The sequence below is a fragment of the Nannobrachium achirus genome (genome assembly GCF_963921795.1).
Source record: "Nannobrachium achirus genome assembly, chromosome: 3".
NCBI classification, from domain to species: Eukaryota; Metazoa; Chordata; class Actinopteri; order Myctophiformes; family Myctophidae; genus Nannobrachium; species Nannobrachium achirus.
This window is the reverse complement of record NC_137812.1, coordinates 20,741,045-20,761,258: the sequence shown is the minus strand read 5'-3', so window position 1 is coordinate 20,761,258 and position 20,214 is coordinate 20,741,045. Positions and strand designations below refer to the sequence as shown.

The 20,214-nt window shown below is 42.2% G+C and overlaps 1 protein-coding gene across 1 annotated transcript; it reads left to right on the top strand.

Annotated features, from left to right (window-relative positions):
• Nucleotides 1-1,813: 1,813 nt before the first annotated feature.
• On the top strand, nt 1,814-18,779 carry LOC308281844 (plasminogen-like). Its single transcript, XM_080722166.1, has 19 exons — nt 1,814-2,356; nt 3,662-3,766; nt 4,225-4,311; nt 5,493-5,586; nt 6,784-6,919; nt 7,037-7,161; nt 8,440-8,593; nt 8,842-8,966; nt 10,992-11,196; nt 11,339-11,463; nt 12,133-12,268; nt 12,379-12,503; nt 13,696-13,849; nt 13,948-14,066; nt 15,316-15,508; nt 16,182-16,330; nt 17,201-17,338; nt 17,742-17,884; nt 18,457-18,779. The coding sequence occupies exons 1-19, from the start codon at nt 2,168-2,170 to the stop codon at nt 18,670-18,672; spliced, it is 2,718 nt and encodes a 905-aa protein (XP_080578292.1). The 5' UTR covers nt 1,814-2,167; the 3' UTR covers nt 18,673-18,779.
• Nucleotides 18,780-20,214: the final 1,435 nt, after the last annotated feature.

Here is a 20,214-nt window from a genome sequence, read left to right as displayed (position 1 = left end):
AAGTGGTTAATGCATGCTTTAATAATCAAAATCTATAAAGTAAGTAGGCCTAACTAAAGTTGTAAAATAATTGTAGTAGAGTTGTCGAGTAAAAGTACAATATTTGCCTCTGAGATGTAGTGGAGTAGAAGTTAAAGTATAGAAAGAAATGTTAAACACTCCAGTAAAGTAAAGTAAAATCCTCAAAATTGTATTATATTGTATTATATATTATTACTGTACACCACTGTATAAAAGCAGGTAACATCCATGGTACATAGGCCTATAAACTCTGAATCTCAGTTAAAGAGCCAATACCTGCCACTAGGGGACGCCCAAGAATCAGTGGTTCACAACTCCTTTGTATTTTACATAAAGTGTTCAGAATAGGGCCTTCGGGGTGAAATTGGATTCATTCTTGGATAATATAATTAGATCAGACAATTTGATTTGATTTGATATATGGATCTCTTTAAGCCATTGAGTCCAGCATACACAACAATACATTACATTGCCTACAATAATGATAAAAACAAGAATTACAGCATAAACATGAATGCTACACAAACACACAAACACACACACACACACACACACACACACACACACACACACACACACACACACACACACACACACACACACAATGCTATATCTAAATTACACGTATGGTCATTGAGGGTAAGCAAGCGCTACGGTAAGTGCTATGGGCCAAGGTGGAGTCTGAAGAGGTGGGCCTTCAGACCACGGCAGAAGCTAGGGAGTGCGTCTGCCGTGCAACAGGGAGTTTATTCCATAGTTGGGGGCCAGGAGAGTGAAGAGTCTAGGAGGACGAGTGGATTGTTGTCTAGGGGCTTTTGGCGAGGGTTCTGTCAGCTTCCCAGCGTTAGCTGATTTGAGTGAACGGGTCGAGTTGTAGGGATCGATCAGGCTTTGGAGGTATGGAGGTGTCATACCTTTGGCTGCTTTGAAGGGCAGCATCAGTGTTTTGTACTTGCACAGGCACGGACGCACGCACGCACACACGCACACACACACACACACACACACACACACACACACACACACACACACACACACACACACACACACACCTACCTGCTAGGCCTTATAGGCCTATCGCACACCCAAGGGTGCCCATGTGGAATATGCATGCCAGGGGCCATCCTCTTCCCTGAGCCAGGCCTAAACCTGACCACATACCAATTTATTAGTTAAACAAGAAAGAAATTAAACAAAATAATACTAAATAAATCAATAAAAAGCAGTCCTATAGTTATCGCAATTAAAAAGTTCCATAATTTGACTGCCAAATGGCCCCTTACGTCGCATTGTATAGGTCTTAAGTGGTTTCTTAATAATAATCAAAATCTACAAGGTAACTAGTAACGTTTGCCTTTGAGAAGTAGTGGAGAAGTACAATTATTGAAGATTGGAAGTACTCCAGTAAAGTAGAAAATACCTCAAAACACCTTGATAATGGGAAATGTATAATGCTTCTATTTAAATATTGTATTTCTCTCTATGCTCTCTGAACTTTTGAAACCTGACAGAGTGATGGTTGAAGCCCCCATATTCTTCTGATCTTCAAACTGGTTCTCCCAGTTTGGCTCACGGACCCCATGGAGTGTGCTCTATTGTTTCAGATTGCTAATCAATGACTGTCTGAGCTTAATGTATTGAAAGTCTTTTGACACAGTTGTTCTCTGTAAATATGCATGTGTGACGTTTGTCTCAGTCTGCCAAAGGTGTTACAGGTAGGTCGTTGGTCTGGCCTCCCTGGGGTTGTGGGAGGGACTTGGCTCAGTATATGAGATGTTTTTACTGTATGCTTCAGAGCTCTCACGAATAAAACCAAGAACGTTGTATGTCTTTCTCCTCAACTGCGTTATTATTTTCAGACTAAAAGGTGGAAAACCTCCTTATCACACCTGCTTAATTTACTGTCCACAACTGCTTACAGTCGTTGCAAACTGCAGGAGGTCCAACAGAGGGTCTTTCTTCATAGGGCCTATCATCAATCAGCAGTTTGAACAAGACCCTTCTGGAGAAAAAACAAACAACAACAGCAACAGAGAGATCACATGAACGTCCGCTGCTCTTTGTCCCCTTGGCCCAGAGTTTGAGCAGCTACACTGCAACACTGTTCTCCTCTGAACGTCTCCAGTGTTCCGTGTTGGTGGAGACGATGAGACTTACTGTGTCCTCCGTGTTGTTCCTGACCGCTGTCCTCTACCTGCCAACAGGACAGGGACGGAAGATCTACAGCCAGCTGCAGCCCATCGAGAAGGAGTTGGTCGATCTGGCCATCAACAACGCAAATCAAAAACTCATATATGGCCACCTGAATTTCTATGAGATTGTTGACATAAAACAGGTAATGTTGCCCGCATGTATCCTTCGTTATCCTTCATTATCATGCAGATAAGTAATGACATTGTTGTTTACATACCGGTAGATGCAGCTTTATGTGACGGCAAACAAGTGTGTTCTCTTCTGACAAATCTGACAACAGATCAGTAACGTAAATAGTTCACCCCCAAATATTAGTTTATTGTCTATGAATTTCTCAACCCACGAAGGCTTGAATTTGTGGGTTTAATTTATGTGTATTATAAATATAATTTGATGACCATCAGACTCAATTGAGTCTCCTACTGAGCAGCTACCCGGTCATTAAATGTGACAAAAACAAAACAAATCACCCTGAATTCAATTAAGGCTTCATAAGGCATACATTGAAATAAGTCATTTTTCCTTGGTTCAGCTTAAAATATATATATAGTGTGTGTGTGTGTGTGTGTGTGTGTGTGTGTGTGTGTGTGTGTGTGTGTGTGTGTGTGTGTGTGTGTGTGTGTGTGTGTGTGTTTATTTAATATGATGTACGGTGGACTTGGAAGTCAAGCAAATATTTGCAAAACTACCATAGATATTTACACACGTGGTTGTGACTGTAGGCCTATACTTACTGTATAGGGGGTGAATCGGGTGATTGTGTTATGTTTTTAAACTTAGGTTCATATTGTGTGGTATGATGTTGTGTATAACATACCCGGTAAGGGTCCATTTGGTTCCATTTGTACACTCTTACAGAACTGTTAGGGTCATCGCACATTTTGTATGTCCGTGGCACAATTTGTATTTTTCATAAAAAAAATAGGCTACACCACAAGCTAACATGGCGATGACCCCTGATTAGGGATGGAGCTCCTTCATTTTTATTGATAATGAGCACCTTATCGATCCTGCTTATTTAGCCAGGATTTTATCGAGCCTACTATTGAGCGTTTTCTAATATTTTGTGGAAAGACCACCATCTATGAAGATGACAATTGACAAAAGTAACAAATATCATTAAATATTAAATTGCTTTATATTATGCATAGTACTGTAATACTATTGATCACCTCTTGTCTTGATTGTTTAAACATGACATCATGGGCTGCTAAGCTCGATAACAATTTGATAAGCCCAAAGCTTATTGATACCATAAAACTGTTATCGGGTTATCGAGCTACCCTTGTTGAGGGCTCCATCCCTACCCCTGATATGTAGCACGGTGTCATGTCATGTCCATCAATGTTCCATCTCACATCAGTTTGAGAGAAGAGAGAAGGAAATGAAAACCACAGATAAATGTGATGTGCTGTTCATGTTGCATCATTGTCTTGTTCTCTTATAGTTCACTGAAAAACAGGTGACGACAGTTCTGGGTTTAAGGGTAACGACCTGCAGAAAGGCTCCTGGACCGGAACACAGACATCGCCCTGAGTGTCCATTCAAACTGGTATGTGGAATACAGCTACAGGCCAGTGGTTCTCACACGTTTCAGGCCGCACGGCCCCCGAAAATAATCATATTTGAACTAGGGACATCCCCCACCCCACCCCAACAAGCACTTGGAATTGTAGGAGTTGAAGCAGTACATTTTATTTGACTTCGATTCCACAGATAAATATTGTGGGAGTTTGTGGATCTGCTATTTTTGGAGAATGTTACCACAGAATAGGGATGCTATACAAAAAGGTTAATGTAAAAGAGGTTCCCATCACACAAAGATCCCCCTCCCCCATAATAACTCTGAGGACCGAGATTATGCGTTTTAATTTGTTAAACATGAATAAATCTCCTTGGACTTATGACAGAGTCATTTAGTTTCTGCACACAATCATTAAGGTACATTTTTAATCTACCCTTTGTCCAAGACCCCTGCTTTACACCACTGTCTGTGTTTTTATCTGTCAGCTGGAGGTGCGATGCTTTGTTTGCAGGAGTCAGTCCAATCCCAACCCTTACATCGACTGTGTTCGCAGAAAAGACGTGACAAAGACGGTAAGAATAGCTTCAACATTTCCAAAGCCAGAGCCTCTTTTTCAGATGATTTGCGTGGGAGTGGTTTTGAGGTTATGGTTTGGCTTAAGATTGTTGTCATATAATCACGCCCACCTGGGCAAGACAAGAAAGAGACTCTTCCCGTTTCTAAAGCCTGTTCTCTGTCTGTCTGTCTGTCTGTCTGTCTGTCTGTCTGTCTGTCTGTCTGTCTGTCTGTCTGTCTTTCTCTGTCTTGTTAATTAAATTGAAGTTATCAACAGTAAAAAAGATCGCACCAAGGTCAAGGACAGTGCGATTCAGGTCCGTTTGGCCCTCAAATTGAGGGTCTTAAGTGGAGTGATAAATTCAAAATATTTTCTAAGTATTCTGCCACATCCACTTGGTCACCAACCCTGGTCTATTCGACCACATTAATAATACTTGTTTAGGAACAAAAACACTAGTGGTTGCCTATAGTAGGCTATAGTAGCCTACACACCATCTGTTTTACCCTTGCATTAATCTAATGCTGTTTGATCATAGGAACATCCTAGCAAACCATTTGCTAGATCCTAGCTGCATAAATACACCCTAGCAATTCCCATTTCCCCTAGCAAACACCTCCTACACCTCCAATGCCATTTCAGCCAACCAGACAATAAATGACTCCATGATTGGTCAAGTTTCACATAATCTATCAAGAACAGACTCTGACCAGAGAAGGAACCTTTTTTTGACGATGGCTAGCCAGATTGAGTTTCACGTGACATCAATCATATCTTACTATATTACTAAACGGGCGGAGCATCCTTAAAAATGAAAGAATCCTTGGCCTGTCCGGACCGACTTAAATCTGGGCAATGACCATGGCAAAACGTGGGCCGAATTTGAAGTCGAGCGGTCGAACAGTTCTCGGGATACACAGAGATTCGAGCAGTCAAGCAGTTCTTGGGATACGCAGAGATTGTGTGCATTTATAGTAGTATATTACAGTAATACATTTTCAAAAACGAATTATATTTATAGTGAGTGTGTGTGTGTGTGTGTGTGTGTGTGTGTGTGTGTGTGTGTGTGTGTGTGTGTGTGTGTGTGTGTGTGTGTGTGTGTGTGTGTGTGTGTGTGTGCGTGCGTGCGTGCGCGTGCGTGCGTGCGTATGTGATAACTTTAACACGATAACACATTCATCTCTTTCTTTATTACAGCATCACAATGAATGGGATCAACAGTGTCAACTCAACGGGAGGTTCAGTCTACTGGCTGCCCCAAACCAAATCATAATAACCATCCTCTTTAAAGGTAAATGATCGCCTTATTGCCTATGTTCTCAGAATGCTTGCTACATTAAAAATCATTTCAGTCAAAAGGTCACAGAATAATTAAGCCATTTATTATGGAGTGGCAGTTGCTCAGGGGTAGAGCGTCAGCTTGGCAACTGGCAGGTTCACAGTTCGATCCCGGTCTCCACCAGAGTTATCGATGAAAGTGTCCGTGAGCAAGACTCTGAACCCCCAATTGCAACCGATGAGCAGGTTGTTGCCTTAATGTAAGGCAACAACCTGCTCATCTGCTCATCTAGGCCTACTATTAACGCATTCGCTGCTTTCTCAAAATGGCTGCCAAGTACCAGGATGCCTCAGTCTCCATAGACTTCCATGTAATTCATAGTGCTCAGATCATGCACCATGTGTGTTCACACTGTTCACAGCTTTCAAACAAAAAAATCCGCTTGGAAATCCATTCAGGCATTCATGAGATAGAAGTCATTATGTTTTCTTCAAATGTACAAACATGGCTGCCATGTTTGTACATGGCTGCCATGTTTGTACATGAAAGATGTGGTTGGTATGGGGGTTAAACATGCAATTTCGCGATTGCGATCACTGTATTTCACGATCAGGTGCTGAGATTGACGATCATTATTGACTGATTGGACACACTTACTGTAAAGGTTGCATTTCCCCTGCCTCCTCTGTTAATCATTTGCAGTAATCAATATGGCAAACAAAACTTTTGTGCTGATCCAATCAGTTTCCTTCTACTGTTCTCACTTCATGATTTTACACTTTCAAAGGTTTGCAGAACTGCAGAAATATGTCAAATTGCCATAGAATCTGATGAAAGTTTGACAATGAACTAAAAAAAAAAAAAAACTAAAAAAAACACCACCATTGCAGCATCAAAAGTAATCAACTATACTATAAAACTGGCAAACATTTTCTACATAAGATTACAGGAAGCCTTGTTAGCTTGTCGATCTGCTATTTTCACAATTATTTATCGGTGGAATCAAGTCAATCTAAATGCAAAGATAGATAGATAGACACCCCTGCATACTGTACAGAACTGATGCTTTGCTTTTTCTTGAGAAACGTCTGACCCACCGGCTGACTGCAATTTTCCCATACAACCTCTCTACAAAAAAACTGATCCTTGTCTTTTGTCCCTCTCCATCCATCTAATTCTTCCTGTCCTGTCCACCTACCATCGTCCCAGATCTTGTCTGCTACAGTGGCGATGGCAGAGGCTATCGAGGGATGGTTGCCAGGACAATCTCTGGCAAAACCTGCCAGAGCTGGTCGGCCCAGACACCTCACAAACACACTCGTACACCTGAAAACTACCCATGCAAGTAAGAATATCCAACTATCTACCTCTATCTAGCCGTTTGTCTGTTTGTTTGTCTGTCTGTCTGTCTGTCTGTCTGTCTACATACAATTACCTACTGTACCTACTTATTTTTTGTTAGAGGCCTGGACCGCAACTACTGCCGTAATCCAGACAATGAGAGGATGCCCTGGTGCTACACCACTGAATCAGAGACACGCTGGGAGTACTGCTATGTCCCCTCATGTGGTGGTGCTTCCGAGCCAGGTAATTGACAACAATGTTATTGATTATTTCTAGGGAAGTTCCACTGAGGACAAATAACAAACTCTCACCTCTCTGCAGAGAAAGTTCTCATGTGTTTAGCTAGTTCCAGGTGAAGGAGTTTAAGTATCTCGGGGGCTTGTTCACGAATGAGAGAAAGGGGAAGACGGAGATCAGCCGGAGAATCGGAGTAGCAGTTGTGTAGAAAATATAGTTGAGCCAGAAGGCAATGCTCTCGGTATAAGGTCGCAGGTACAAGGGGCCGAAATTAGTTTTCTCAGACGGGTGGCTGGTATCTACCTTAGAGATAGGTTGAGAAGTTCAGTCACCCGAGAGAGACTTAGAGTAGAACCACTGCTCCTACACTTGGAAAGAAGTCAGCTTGGGTGGTTCGGGCATCTAGTATGGATGCCTCCCGAGTGCCTTCGTAGGAAGGTCCTCGATGCACGTCCCACTGGGAGGAGACCCTGTGGCAGACCAAAGACCAGATGGAAGGATTATATCGCTACACTGGCCAGGGAACGCCTCTGTATACTCCCAGGAGGAGTGGAGGAAGCTCAGGAAAGGGGACTCTGGAAATCTTAGTTGGAACCGTTACCCCCACGACCCGATTCCAGATAATAATATAATATATATATATATATATATATATTAGGGCTGGGCATTTTTTTTAATCTAATTAATTACAGGCTCTGTGATTAATTAATCGCAATTTTAATCGCACATCGATATTTGACCTGAGAAGTATTTTTTTTTAAATAAAACATATTTTGTTGTATGAGTGAATCAACGAGTGAGTTTTTTAAATCTAAATTTCGCATCCACTGGGCCAAGCAAATCGCTCTGATCGGCTACTTCTCCCTTCGCGTTTGTTGTCTCTTCTTGGTTGGTGCATCGCTATGATCGGTATGCCCGAAACTGAAGGTTCTGTGGTGCAAAAACTAAGTGTGATTAAAATGCGTAATTTTTTTTAATTTTAATTTTCTGTAATTAATTAATCGCAATTAATCAGTTAAAGTCCCAGCCTTAATATATATATATAAATGTTAGATGATGCAAAATGTTCTAAAAACCACATGGATCAGATTTTACTAAACAACTAATTGTATGTCTTTTGTTGTCTTGTTTTCACTGTATTTATGGGACCGCTTGGAAATAAGACTCTGGGATTTCTTGTGACATACTTTTGACTCAAATGTGCATCTTGTTTTGTATATAATGCTTGTTGTCAATAAATCAATCAATCAATCAATCAATTCTTCTTGTTGTCCTCTGCATTAGAGCCTGCCATCGTTCCAGAGATGACCTGCTTCAAGTGCGAGGGCACAAACTATCGAGGGACGGTTGCCAGGACGATATCTGGCAGAACCTGCCAGCGTTGGTCGGCCCAGACACCTCACGGCCACACTCGCACACCTGAAAACCATCCAGACAAGTAAGTACACCACCCAAAATATCTATCTATCTATCTATCTATCTATCTATCTATCTATCTATTGTATCATTCTATCCATCTAAGCCGACGTCAGCAAGGGGGGAAGACGACAGCCAGCCCCATGGCCTCCCCTAAGTAACAAGAAATCTTGTGAAATACAATGTTGTCAACCAATCATCAAGGACGATGATACACGAAAGAAGAAGAATCCATCCATCCTTCCATACTTACATACATATTTTTTTCAGAGGCCTGGACATCAACTACTGCCGTAATCCAGACAATGAGATGAGGCCCTGGTGCTACACCACTGACCCAGAGAAACGCTGGGAGTTCTGCCCGGTCAACAGATGTGGTGATGTTCCTGAACCAGGTAGTTTTGACCAATCTAATTTCATGACGATGATGTTTAGCTTACTGTAAAGGCTTGGGAAACATGAGATTCCCAGTTCGAACCCGGCCTCCCCAGAGTTGGTGTCGAAGTGTCTTTGAGCAAGACTTTGTCCCCTAATTGCTCCCGATTTATGCAAACTGTAAAGCAATCAATCAATGTGTGTGTGCGTGCTGGCGTGCGCTATAAGGAACGAACTACTGGAGTTCTGTTTAACGTGTGTGCTGTGTTTAGGCTGGCCTGACCTAGGATCATGGTCTGTTAGCCGCGAGGCAGCGAGATGAATGGCTGTGTAACAGTGAGATGATAATGCTGGTCTAGGATCAGTTTAACAGCAGGGGGAAAAGATCTTGGTGCGTGCGTAATGCATGCGTGATGCGTAGCCTGCCTGCTGCCAGGATGATGAGAAAGCAGCCGCGACCGCGTACAAGTTAAACCATGACTTACCTCTCTGTAGTTAGAAAATAGCCTAAAAGTATTCCTTTTAATCTCTGGCTTTGTTTTGATCTTAATATTATACAGTAGATTCCTTGGTAGCCTTCTTCTGCCTGTCAATCAGTTAACAGCGCACGCTGCACGGCTGCAGTGAGTTACATGAAAGAGGGTTTTAATAATGATTAAATGGTCGGCCGGGTCTCTCGGAAATAAAAGGATTTCGGGACAACATGTAAAAAAAGAAAGTCAGTGTAAAGTAACTAAAAGTAGCCTACATTTACTTGAGTAGCCTGTACTTGTAGGTATTTGTACTTGAGTCGAATTTCCAGTACTTTCCTTCCACTCATTTCGGATCCTATTGTAGGCTATTTAATACCCAGCGATTTATTTTAAAACATTAGTCTTTTTGCAGATATAAAGTAGCCTACAATAACAAACACATAAACCATGCTTTTACCAGTAAGACATTCGAGTAGGCTACTTTTTCCAAGCAGCCACGCAGACGAGACACGGAAAAGGAGAAAGACACTGTTCCCCTCGGCCTCAATGTAACGTGAAGGTCCCTCCACCATTCTCTCTCTCTCTCTTGAAATAGGGTAGAGTGAGCTTACTTTGATACAGAGAGAGAGAGGAATTCGCCTTTGAACGTTCGTTAAATTCGACACAAGGGCGAATAAAAAACAGACGCCTTTTCGCTTTTTCGAAATTCGCGTTTGGTGTGGATGCTTCCATTGACTTTATAAGGTTTTTTTAAAAAGGCGAATTATACGCTAATTCGCTATTCGCCAATTCGCCCTCAGTGTGTACGGACCTTTACTGTAAGTTACACCAAAAATTACATTGGTTGGACAACTGAGTCCAATGTTTACATCAAACAAAAGTCAAAAGTCAGGAAATGTCAAGTATCGTATCAACCAATCAGAGAACTTCATAAAGACTGGTGCCGGGGGCAAACCGGGGGTCTTCTGTTTCCCAGGTGAAACATCAAACCAAAACACAGATCCTTGTCTTCCTTTGGTGGCTCTAACCCTAACCTTTAAAGGAGTAAGTAGTTCACCCCCAAAATGACGTTTTTTCCCTATTGATTATTAACGCCATGGATAGTTCAATAATATTTGTTTGTATTCTACGCATTCCTACGCACTCCAAAAAAAAAAAAAAAAAAACTCTTTTTGTAAATGTACCCCATTGAGTCCGGATGGGGACCCAAATGCATTTGGGTCTCCATCCGGAATCAATGGGGTTACATTTATTGTAATCAAATCCTTGTCTTAGGAATGCGAAAAAAAAAAAAAAAAACAAGTCTCCATGGCATGAGTGATCAATAGAAAAAAAGGTAATTTTGGGGGTGAACTCCTTTAACCATAACCAACACTAACCATAACCATAACCTCACAAAAACTATGCTACTAACCTTAACCTTAAGGTAAAGACCCGCATTAGTTTTTGTTTTAAGTGAAATATCCCTTTGACCTTAACTCTAACCTCACAGGAACTATGCCTAAACCTAACCTCAAAAGCCCCCAAAAGACAGAGTCCGCTCTCCATCAATCTACTTCTTCCTGTCCTCAGAGCCACCCACCTCAGTGCCAGTGCCAGCACCACCCACCTCAGTGCCACCACCACCCAAACTCGTTGCAGAGATGGACTGTTACAGTGGCGACGGAAAAGACTATCGAGGGACGGTTGCCAGGACGATCTCTGGCAAAACCTGCCAGCGCTGGTCGGCCCAGACACCTTACAGCCACGACCGCACACAGGACAATTACCCATGCAAGTAAGAACATCCAGCCAAACATCTACCTATCTTCAGTATCTATCTGCATATCTAGACAACTATCTAGCCGTCTGTCTGTCTGTCTGTCTGTCTGTCTTCTTGCTACCTACCTACTGAACGTATGTACCCGTTCTGTCATCAGTGCCCTGGACAACAACTACTGCCGTAATCCAGACAATGAGAGGATGCCATGGTGCTACACCACCGACTCCCAGACACGCTGGGAGTACTGCCAGGTCCCCAGATGTGAGGTTGTTCCCAAGCCAGGTAGCTTTGACCACTTATGTTCATGATAATGATTTGTACTGATTACTTTTGAGTCATTTCTGTGGACAAATAACAGACCCTCATCTCTCTGTGACTCACTGTACTGTTAGCAGAGAAACTGACTGACAGACTAGTGTGATTCCACACATAGGGGAGAAGGGGGTAAGATGATGAGCCACCTTTCGCTTAAGTTGTCCTGGAAGAAAGAAAAATTTAGATGGTAGTAAAATCAAAACATCTGGACATATTTCAGGATGTTCTTGTATAATTTAAAATTGTGAGTAAGCATCCATGATAAAGGGCCATACAAATATGACTTATTTAAAAAAAGAAAAGTGGTCATGTGGCTCAAATTGCCCCAGGGTTAGGGTTAACCCAGGTTGATTCAAGTAAAGGGGTAAGTTGACTTACTTCATATTCTAAACTTTAACAGTTTAAACTTGAACAAATAATGTATATACTTATAAAAATTAATGTAATAACACATTTCCCTTTTGCAAAAAGTCCTTTATTTAATTTCATCAATTGGCATAAGAAAGGGGGTAAAAATAATTTAAAATACTATCTTTCTGGTAAGGTTAGCCCATCTAGAAAAATGCAAAACAATTGTCTTTCCTCTCTCTCCGTCCCTCTACTTCTCCCTGTCCGGTCGACCTACCATCGTCCCAGAGCTGACCTGCTACACTGGCATCGGCACAAACTATCGGGGGACGGTTGCCAGGACGCTCTCTGGCAAAACATGCCAGAGGTGGTCGTCCCAGTCACCTCACGACCATGAGCGCATGCCCGAGGACTACCCAGACAAGTAAGAACATTCACCCAAATACCTACCTATCTACAGTATCTATCCTGTCTTTCTGTCTGCCTGTCTATGCACTACCTACCTAACTGTACCTTCCTACACATTTCTGTCAGAGGCCTGGACAGCAACTACTGCCGTAATCCAGACGAAGAGGGGGTGCCATGGTGCTACACCACTGACCGAAAGAAACGCTGGGAGAACTGCGATATTCCGACATGTGACAGTCTAACCGAGCCAGGTAACCTTGACCACCAACTCGAAGGAATGCATTTCTGAGAAATTGTGAGTCTGGTTGCCTATTTATTGTCTGGATAACCAACTTGTCATGTGAAGCCCTGTTGTGCAACCACACTAATGTGAGGCTTGACCTATTTATAGTCCAGTAAAATACCTATTTATAGTCTGAATAATATATCTGGAAAGAAAGACTATTTATAGTCTGGATAGCCAGAATGTCATGTGAAGCTTGACCTATTTATAGTCAAGTAAATTGCCTATTTATAGTCTGGATTGTTTATCTAGAAATAAATAATAAAGTAGCACTAGAACTATAATGTGTTGCCCCTGTTGGGCAACCACACTAAAAATAATGCATTATGTGCAGTGCAACTGGGCTTTCTTTTATCTTGGTTACAAAAACGGCATCTATGTTAAGAAATGTACAAGCCGTTATCCCAAGTGCTATCGTGCAAGCTCTCTGCCAAGAGCGAAGAGGCAGTCTGGTGTTGCCGTGGAATAAAAGTATATTTGATACACAGAATTGATTCAATCACTGGTTAGAGAACTTTAAATTAATGAATGGTCATTCTGAAACTGAATGGTCTCTGTGGTTATATCTAACGCAGATCAAACAACATTATATTTGTCTTTGATAGTGGCAACCGCTGATGAAAACACAAGCTATTGACACAAGGAATGAACACTTTTGTGGATTACTGTAAAATTGGAATGACAATCATATTCACAATCCACGGCACAATGTTACGTTGGGTCAGACACTACCCAACGTTTGCCTTTCAATAAAACCATATATATTTATCCTAATTATCACACTGATTATAGAAAATGTAGTATTATTGGAAATGACACTCACATCTGCTGATTATAGGAAATTGATGAGCCATACAATGAAGTTATGGGAGAGAGTAGTGGAAGCTAGACTGAGCACAAGACGGTACAAGACGGTGGTGAGACCAGCTATGTTGTATAGTTTAGACTCTAATCTGTCTCTAAACTTTAGAGACGGTCACACTGAAGAAAAGACAGGAATCTAGGCGAGGTGTTGAACCTCCAATAAAACACCTGGGGGACATGCAGTTAGGGGTGTCTAGCTCAGGGACCTTCTGTTTCCCAGACGGCCTCTCAACCAAAACACTGGTCCTTGTCTTAACTCTCTCCATCCATCTACTTCTTCCTGTCCTCTGCACCAGAGCCTGCCATCGTCCCAGAGCTGACCTGTTTCACTTGCAAGGGCGTAAACTATCGGGGGGAGGTTGCCCAGACAATTTCTGGCAAAACCTGCCAGCGCTGGTCGGCCCAGACACCTCACAGCCACGAGCGCACGCCCGAAAACCACCCACACAGGTAAGAACATCCAGCCGAATATCCAGCCAAATATCCATCCATCCATCCATCCATCCGTACAACTGCCTACTTTATCTACCTGCATATGTTTTTGTCAGTGGCCTGGACAGCAACTACTGCCGTAATCCAGACAAAGCGAGGATGCCATGGTGCTACACCACTGACTCACAGACACGCTGGGAGTTCTGCGATGTCCCCAGATGTGTTCCCGAGCCAGGTAACTTTGACAACTTAAGTTCATGCCACTCATTGCCGTGTAGCGTAGCCAGCACGCACGCATGCACGCTCATTCATTCATTCATTCATTCATTCATTCATTCATTCATTCATTTTCGGTGATAGTAACAGTATTGTGAGGTTGAGGTAATAGTCTTGTGAGGTTCAAGGAGTAGTTCACCCAAAGAATAACGTATTTTCTATCAATTAGGCCTACACACCCCACAAAGCCTTGAATTCATTGAGTTGTTTTAGTTTGTTTTGTTTTTGTGGCATTCCTAAGACAATAATTTGATGAGCAGTGGTCTCTCTGGTAGGAGACTCTCATGGCCCTATTTTGAAGCTTTTAATAATAGGAGCTCTTATGACTTAAATTCAGGTGTAGAGGCGTGACCACGTCTAAACGGTATGTGTTACGTTTTTTTTAAGTCAAGGTTCATAATAGCAACTACCACATTGCCCCCATGATTAACATATGAACACTCCCCCGGGCCTTAAATATGCTGGCGAGTCTTCTTAAACCTTAAGTGTTTGCGTCCAGCGCCACCTGTATAATAAGGATTGCGCATAAGATGGTGCATGGCAGTATAACTTACTTAAAAAATAGGGTCCAAAGAGTCTCCATTGAGTCTCTATACCGGACACTTTGCCGGTCATCAAATTATTGACTGAGGAATTCCACAGAAACAACCAGTAAGACTCCCTAATCGGGAGATAAGCGACAGTCAGGTCGCATACACAAACTTTAGAAGGCAATGGTAGCCAATCAGGAGGGAATATGGGAAATGGGACAGATCCATGTTGATGACATGCCTAGAGATACTGTGTACCGCTTTGCATGATTTTAGGGCAAAATCTGTCCAAAAATGTGTTTTGCCTCATGGTGGAGCTAGAAGAGGGACATGTGAGAAAAGAGGGGTTGTGGTCTGGCAGCCAAGGAGTGTGTGTGCAAAGCTTTGGCATGGATCGGGGCAACGTTGGCAGAGATATGAGTAGGGCAAAAGTGTGACGTGACGTGTAACGGACAGACTGACTGACAGACAGACTGACAGACAGACTGACTGACAGCCTGTGGAGGTTTTGATAGTAACTGCGACCTGACGGTCGCAATAACAATCTCAAGATGAATTCAAGGCTTCACAGGGTGTAATGGATAAATATGTATATATTTTTTTTACGTTTGTATAACCCACTGACATGGCTGCAAAATGTGAAAGTGAATGCTGTGTCTCCACCCCCATCTCTCCCAGCCCAGTTCTCCCAGTGCGGGCAGCGTTCCAAATTTAGAGTAAGGGTCGTTGGAGGGATAGAGTCCGAGCTCGGGGAACATCCGTGGCAGGCGTCCCTGCAGACCAGAACCACTGGTACATCTAATGCCTTCAAACACAAATGTGGAGGCGTCCTGATCGCATCCTGTTGGGTTCTCACTGCTGCTCACTGCTTGTAAGCTTATTATACTGTATATATACACTAAAGTTTATTTTTGGCTTGCCGTGATAGCATTGAAATGGCTGATTTGCACTTAGCTCTGTGCCGATAATAGACGATCTACAAGCTCACAACGCGACACAGATCAGCTTGTAGATGAAGCTATTCTCGGTCTGTAAGACCCGCGCCGTGATTACTGGATCTCTTCTCCACTAGTCCCTCCCAAACATTTAAGTCTAGTTTTTATATGTTGACAAAATTGTTAGTATATTTAGTCATTTTTAGTCATCATAGTTTTAGTCATCATAGCTTAGTTTTTATTTTGTTTTTGTAAGTGAAACAGGGTAGTCGAACATTTTTACGTAATCAACATCGCACCGAACCACAATCTGTAATATGCAAGCACAGAAAGCAGACCTTCCTCTCAACCTTTTTTATAAACATTTAAAAAAGGGCCATTTCAATGTTCAACGCTTGCCTTGAATGCATAACTGTAGTCCTAGTTTGAATGCAGAACTGCAGTCCTAGTTTTCAGACAGTGGCATGCCCGCGTTTCCTATTCCAGTCGGCAAACATTTTTCGTCATCGTTTTAGTCGACAAAATGAACACAAGGCTGCCTGCCACCTTGTGAAAAGTGGGCCTACGGTTATGCACGGAGCTGATGCTGTCTGCTGCTTGTCTCTCCAGTAACGTCACGGTCTCCAGGGACATGCAGGTGGTCTTGGGGGGAGTGGACATTGCGACACACGAAGCCGAAGTCCAGGTCATCCCCGTGGAGAGGGTCATCATTCACGACGATTACAGGGAATTGTCCTACGCTCTTAAGAGTGACATTGGTGAGGCCACATGCATTCAAGCCCTTTACCATTCTGAATGTATCCACCCTATGAAGAAAGTCTACAATTTGGCTTAGGCTGTGACAGTGATGTAAAATAAACAAGTACTCAAGTACTGTATTTGACACATTGAGTGTCCGTGATGAACCAAGAATCCCTAAGTGCCCAATATTTTATTGATTTCATTTTACCTTATTCCGGACGCTAGGAGTAAAAGTAATCCGAGCATAAAAAAGGCAATACTATTAATGTGGTTGCCCCTGTAGGGCAACCACACAATATAGTAAGTACTATAGGACTTTATTCCACTTTCCATAGTCTCCTAAGTATTTTTGTATTTTGTATTTGTTTTGCCGCACTTCTCCTCCCACATTTTTGGTGGCATGCACTTGGGCCATATGTCAAATCAACCGGCTTCACCGGGACACACCGAAGAGAAGAGATACGTAGCTAATTTAGTTTTAGTGAATACATTTTCTCCATTGACTTTAATTAAAATTTTAACTTTTCCCAAATATGAAGATGGCTGACATCATATATGTCTGACATCATAGACCACATGAGACTCAAACAGAGATCTCCATATATGGCAATTAATTTATTAGTGAATACATTTTCCCTGTTGAATTGAATGGGGAAATTTCAAATGGTCCAAGTCGAAATGCATTTGCGAAATCCGCGTCACGGCAACCACACTTGCAATTTCCAATTGCACCTTTCTATTATTATTAATTATTAGCAACATTGAAATGATTAAGCATACTGTACATGCTAATGATGTAATAATGTAACCCGTCTCCGGATTAGCAGTTGAAGAAGTATGGACTAATGATATACTAATGTACTGACACTGTGTTCACTGTGTCTCAGCATTGCTCCAGCTGAAAGCCACCGACAGCCTATTGTGCGCCAAGGAAACCAACTATGTTAAAACTGCCTGTCTGCCAAACCGGCTCTTCCCCGATGGCGAGGAGTGTGTGGTCTCTGGATGGGGCCAAACTGAGGATAGTATGTAGGCCTATCCAACTACACATTACCACTAAGCAAGTGATAACAAGGGAGCATAAGGCAACAGGGAGTCAGCAATAAGAGAGCATAGGCTAATGCTTGGAACCGAGAGAGAGAGAGAGAGAGAGAGGGGGGGGGGGGGGGGGGGGGGGGGTAGATACATGTAAGATAAAATGTAATAAATATAAAGGCATTTACGCTCATGACATCTTTAACATTGTCTCTGTGTAGCGATTACTCCCTGTTGTGAATCTTTTATCATTTCAGTGGAAACTATTTCCTCTTCACAAGACTCATCTATTCCTATCTATTCTATAATGCTATATATTCATTTACCTATATGGCAACATTAGGTTTACATGCATTTTGCAGTAACATGCCTCTCTGTGTTCTTGGCCTCCAGGGCTCCGTCCAAACAAGCTGTCAAAAGCTGTAGTTCCCTTGATCTCTAAGAGAAGCTGTATGGCTCCAGATGTCTATGGAGACCGACTGGACGACACCATGATCTGTGCGGGATTCATGGAAGGAGTAGTTGATGCCTGCAAAGTGAGTTTGTTTGTTGTGTGTGTGTGTGTGTGTGTGTGTGTGTGTGTGTGTGTGTGTGTGTGTGTGTGTGTGTGTGTGTGTGTGTGTGTGTGTGTGTGTGTGTGTGTGCGTTTGTGCACGTGTCCGTGTACATGCAGGTCAGGTGGTCGGATTGACGGACTGGCAATGATAATAATAATTATCACATTGTGTTATCAACCTGCTGTAACCTAGGGAATTATTCTTATGTTATCTTAAAGGAGTAGTTCACCCTCAAAATGACTTTTTCTATTGATTACTCACTTACTCACCATTAATCCAACACTGTGGGTGTGGCTAACTTCAGCTGGGTTACCACCCACGATGACAACCAGGCATACTTAATGAACTGGTGGGTGTGGCCACATAAAAACCTAATTTTAACTCTTTCTGTACACTTTTTTGGAAAAGATCTTCCTCCTAGTATAATCATAATACCTGATAATCATGTCTTAGGGTGGAGGAAATCATGGCACCCCATCTTTAATTCAGTGGGACCTCCTTTGTAATGAGCCTCTGCATCACAGTCATCAATCCATTCTTTGTCCTTACAGGGCGATTCAGGCGGACCTCTGGTGTGCAAAGAGAAAGGAGTTCACTACGTCGCAGGCTTGGTGAGCTGGGCACGTGGATGTGGGCTGAAGAACAAGCCTGGTCTCTACGCCAATGTCTACAAATATAGGGAGTGGATTACTCGCATGATCTCTCCTGATGCTGATGATTACGATGTTTACTCTGAATACACTGATTACGAAAATCTATTTATATAGAGATACAGTATATCGGCACTGTCGGGCACAAACCTTGTATCTCCACGTCTCAGATGTTTTTTCTTTCTTTTCTTTTTTTCTTGTAAATTAAAGCCCTATATACTACATACATGAGTGTCATATATAGATTTCTGTCTAATGAAATATTCAATCAATCAGTCACCAAAGAAACTAGTGAGAATAGCCAATCTACAAGCACACAACGCCTCACGATGCGAGGCGTTGTGAGCTTGTAGATCCGAAACACTTTAAAAACAACCAAAAAAAGGAACAGTTTTGGACATACAGTATAGGGTTTTCACATTCCATATACAGTGGATGTCTGTGTGGATCTGTATGGATGTGCACACAAGCATGTAAGACAGGTTAAAGGTCAACCCTCATGCAGCAATGTCACAATATTATGCTATTAGTACCAGGACTACTTCGAAACTTCTCATCATGAAACACTTTTGGGCTGTGATCCACTGCATGAGAAACACTGGTCCTTTTGCCATTAAGGCTGCACTGTTAAATCCAGGGTAGCGATAGGCAGGCAGGAGGCAGGAGGTGTACTTGCTCAGACAACTCCGCCATAAATAACATCTAGGCTCATTTTCCTACTTATATTGATCCCAAATTACTGTTCATGGGGTCTATTATAGTCTACTTGCCAGCCCATAGAGCCCCATTGTGAACCCGGACATATTGAGTACACCAAGGTTTTATGTATAAATGAGTATGGGTCCCCAGCATGTAGAAACTGCCGGATGCTAACTTGCATATGTTGAGCAATTTTCATAATTTGCATAATTAGCTTTAATTAGCATAATCCCCTATAATAATGGATAATATGTCAAAAACTGATTGGCCGATTTGAACAATATTGGAGTGGTTTTGGGGGTTATTGAGGATGCTGAATCCATTTTCTAAATTCAAAATGGCCGTTTTAAACCGGAAATGGCCTTATACCAACTTAAAGTGGGGTGATTTTGATACTTTATTATGTTGTATATGGCCATTTCCGGTTTAAAACGGCAGTTAGCATCCGGCAGTTTCTAAATGCTGGGAACCCATACTCAACATTTCTAACATAAAACCTTGGTGTACTCAATATGCCAGGGTTCAGATTCTGGCAAGTGGACTATTAAGCAGAGATGCCCTTGTTTCCCCCACAGTAGGCTACTCAGCTGCCATCATAGCATAGAGTGGAGCCCATAAGCCTATCGCTTTTACGCTATCTGTTATGGTCAAAAGTGTGTTTTTTTTTCTTTTATCAATCTGTTATTAGTTGACATTACACACGCAACCATGACATCGTTGTCCTGCATGAGCCGTGACGCTCTGCTAAACAGATGTTTGGCTGTGCTTTTGATTGGCAGTTGTGCAGAATGCTCACCCTAAAACATGATTTATGAGACTGTGTGGCATGGTGGGACAACCAAGGCATGGATTTCAGGATTTGTTTGTAATGACAACTAGTAACACATATATCAACACATATATAATAAAAAATAAAAGAATAAACACTTTTGACTGCACCAAATAGTGTAAAAGTGATAT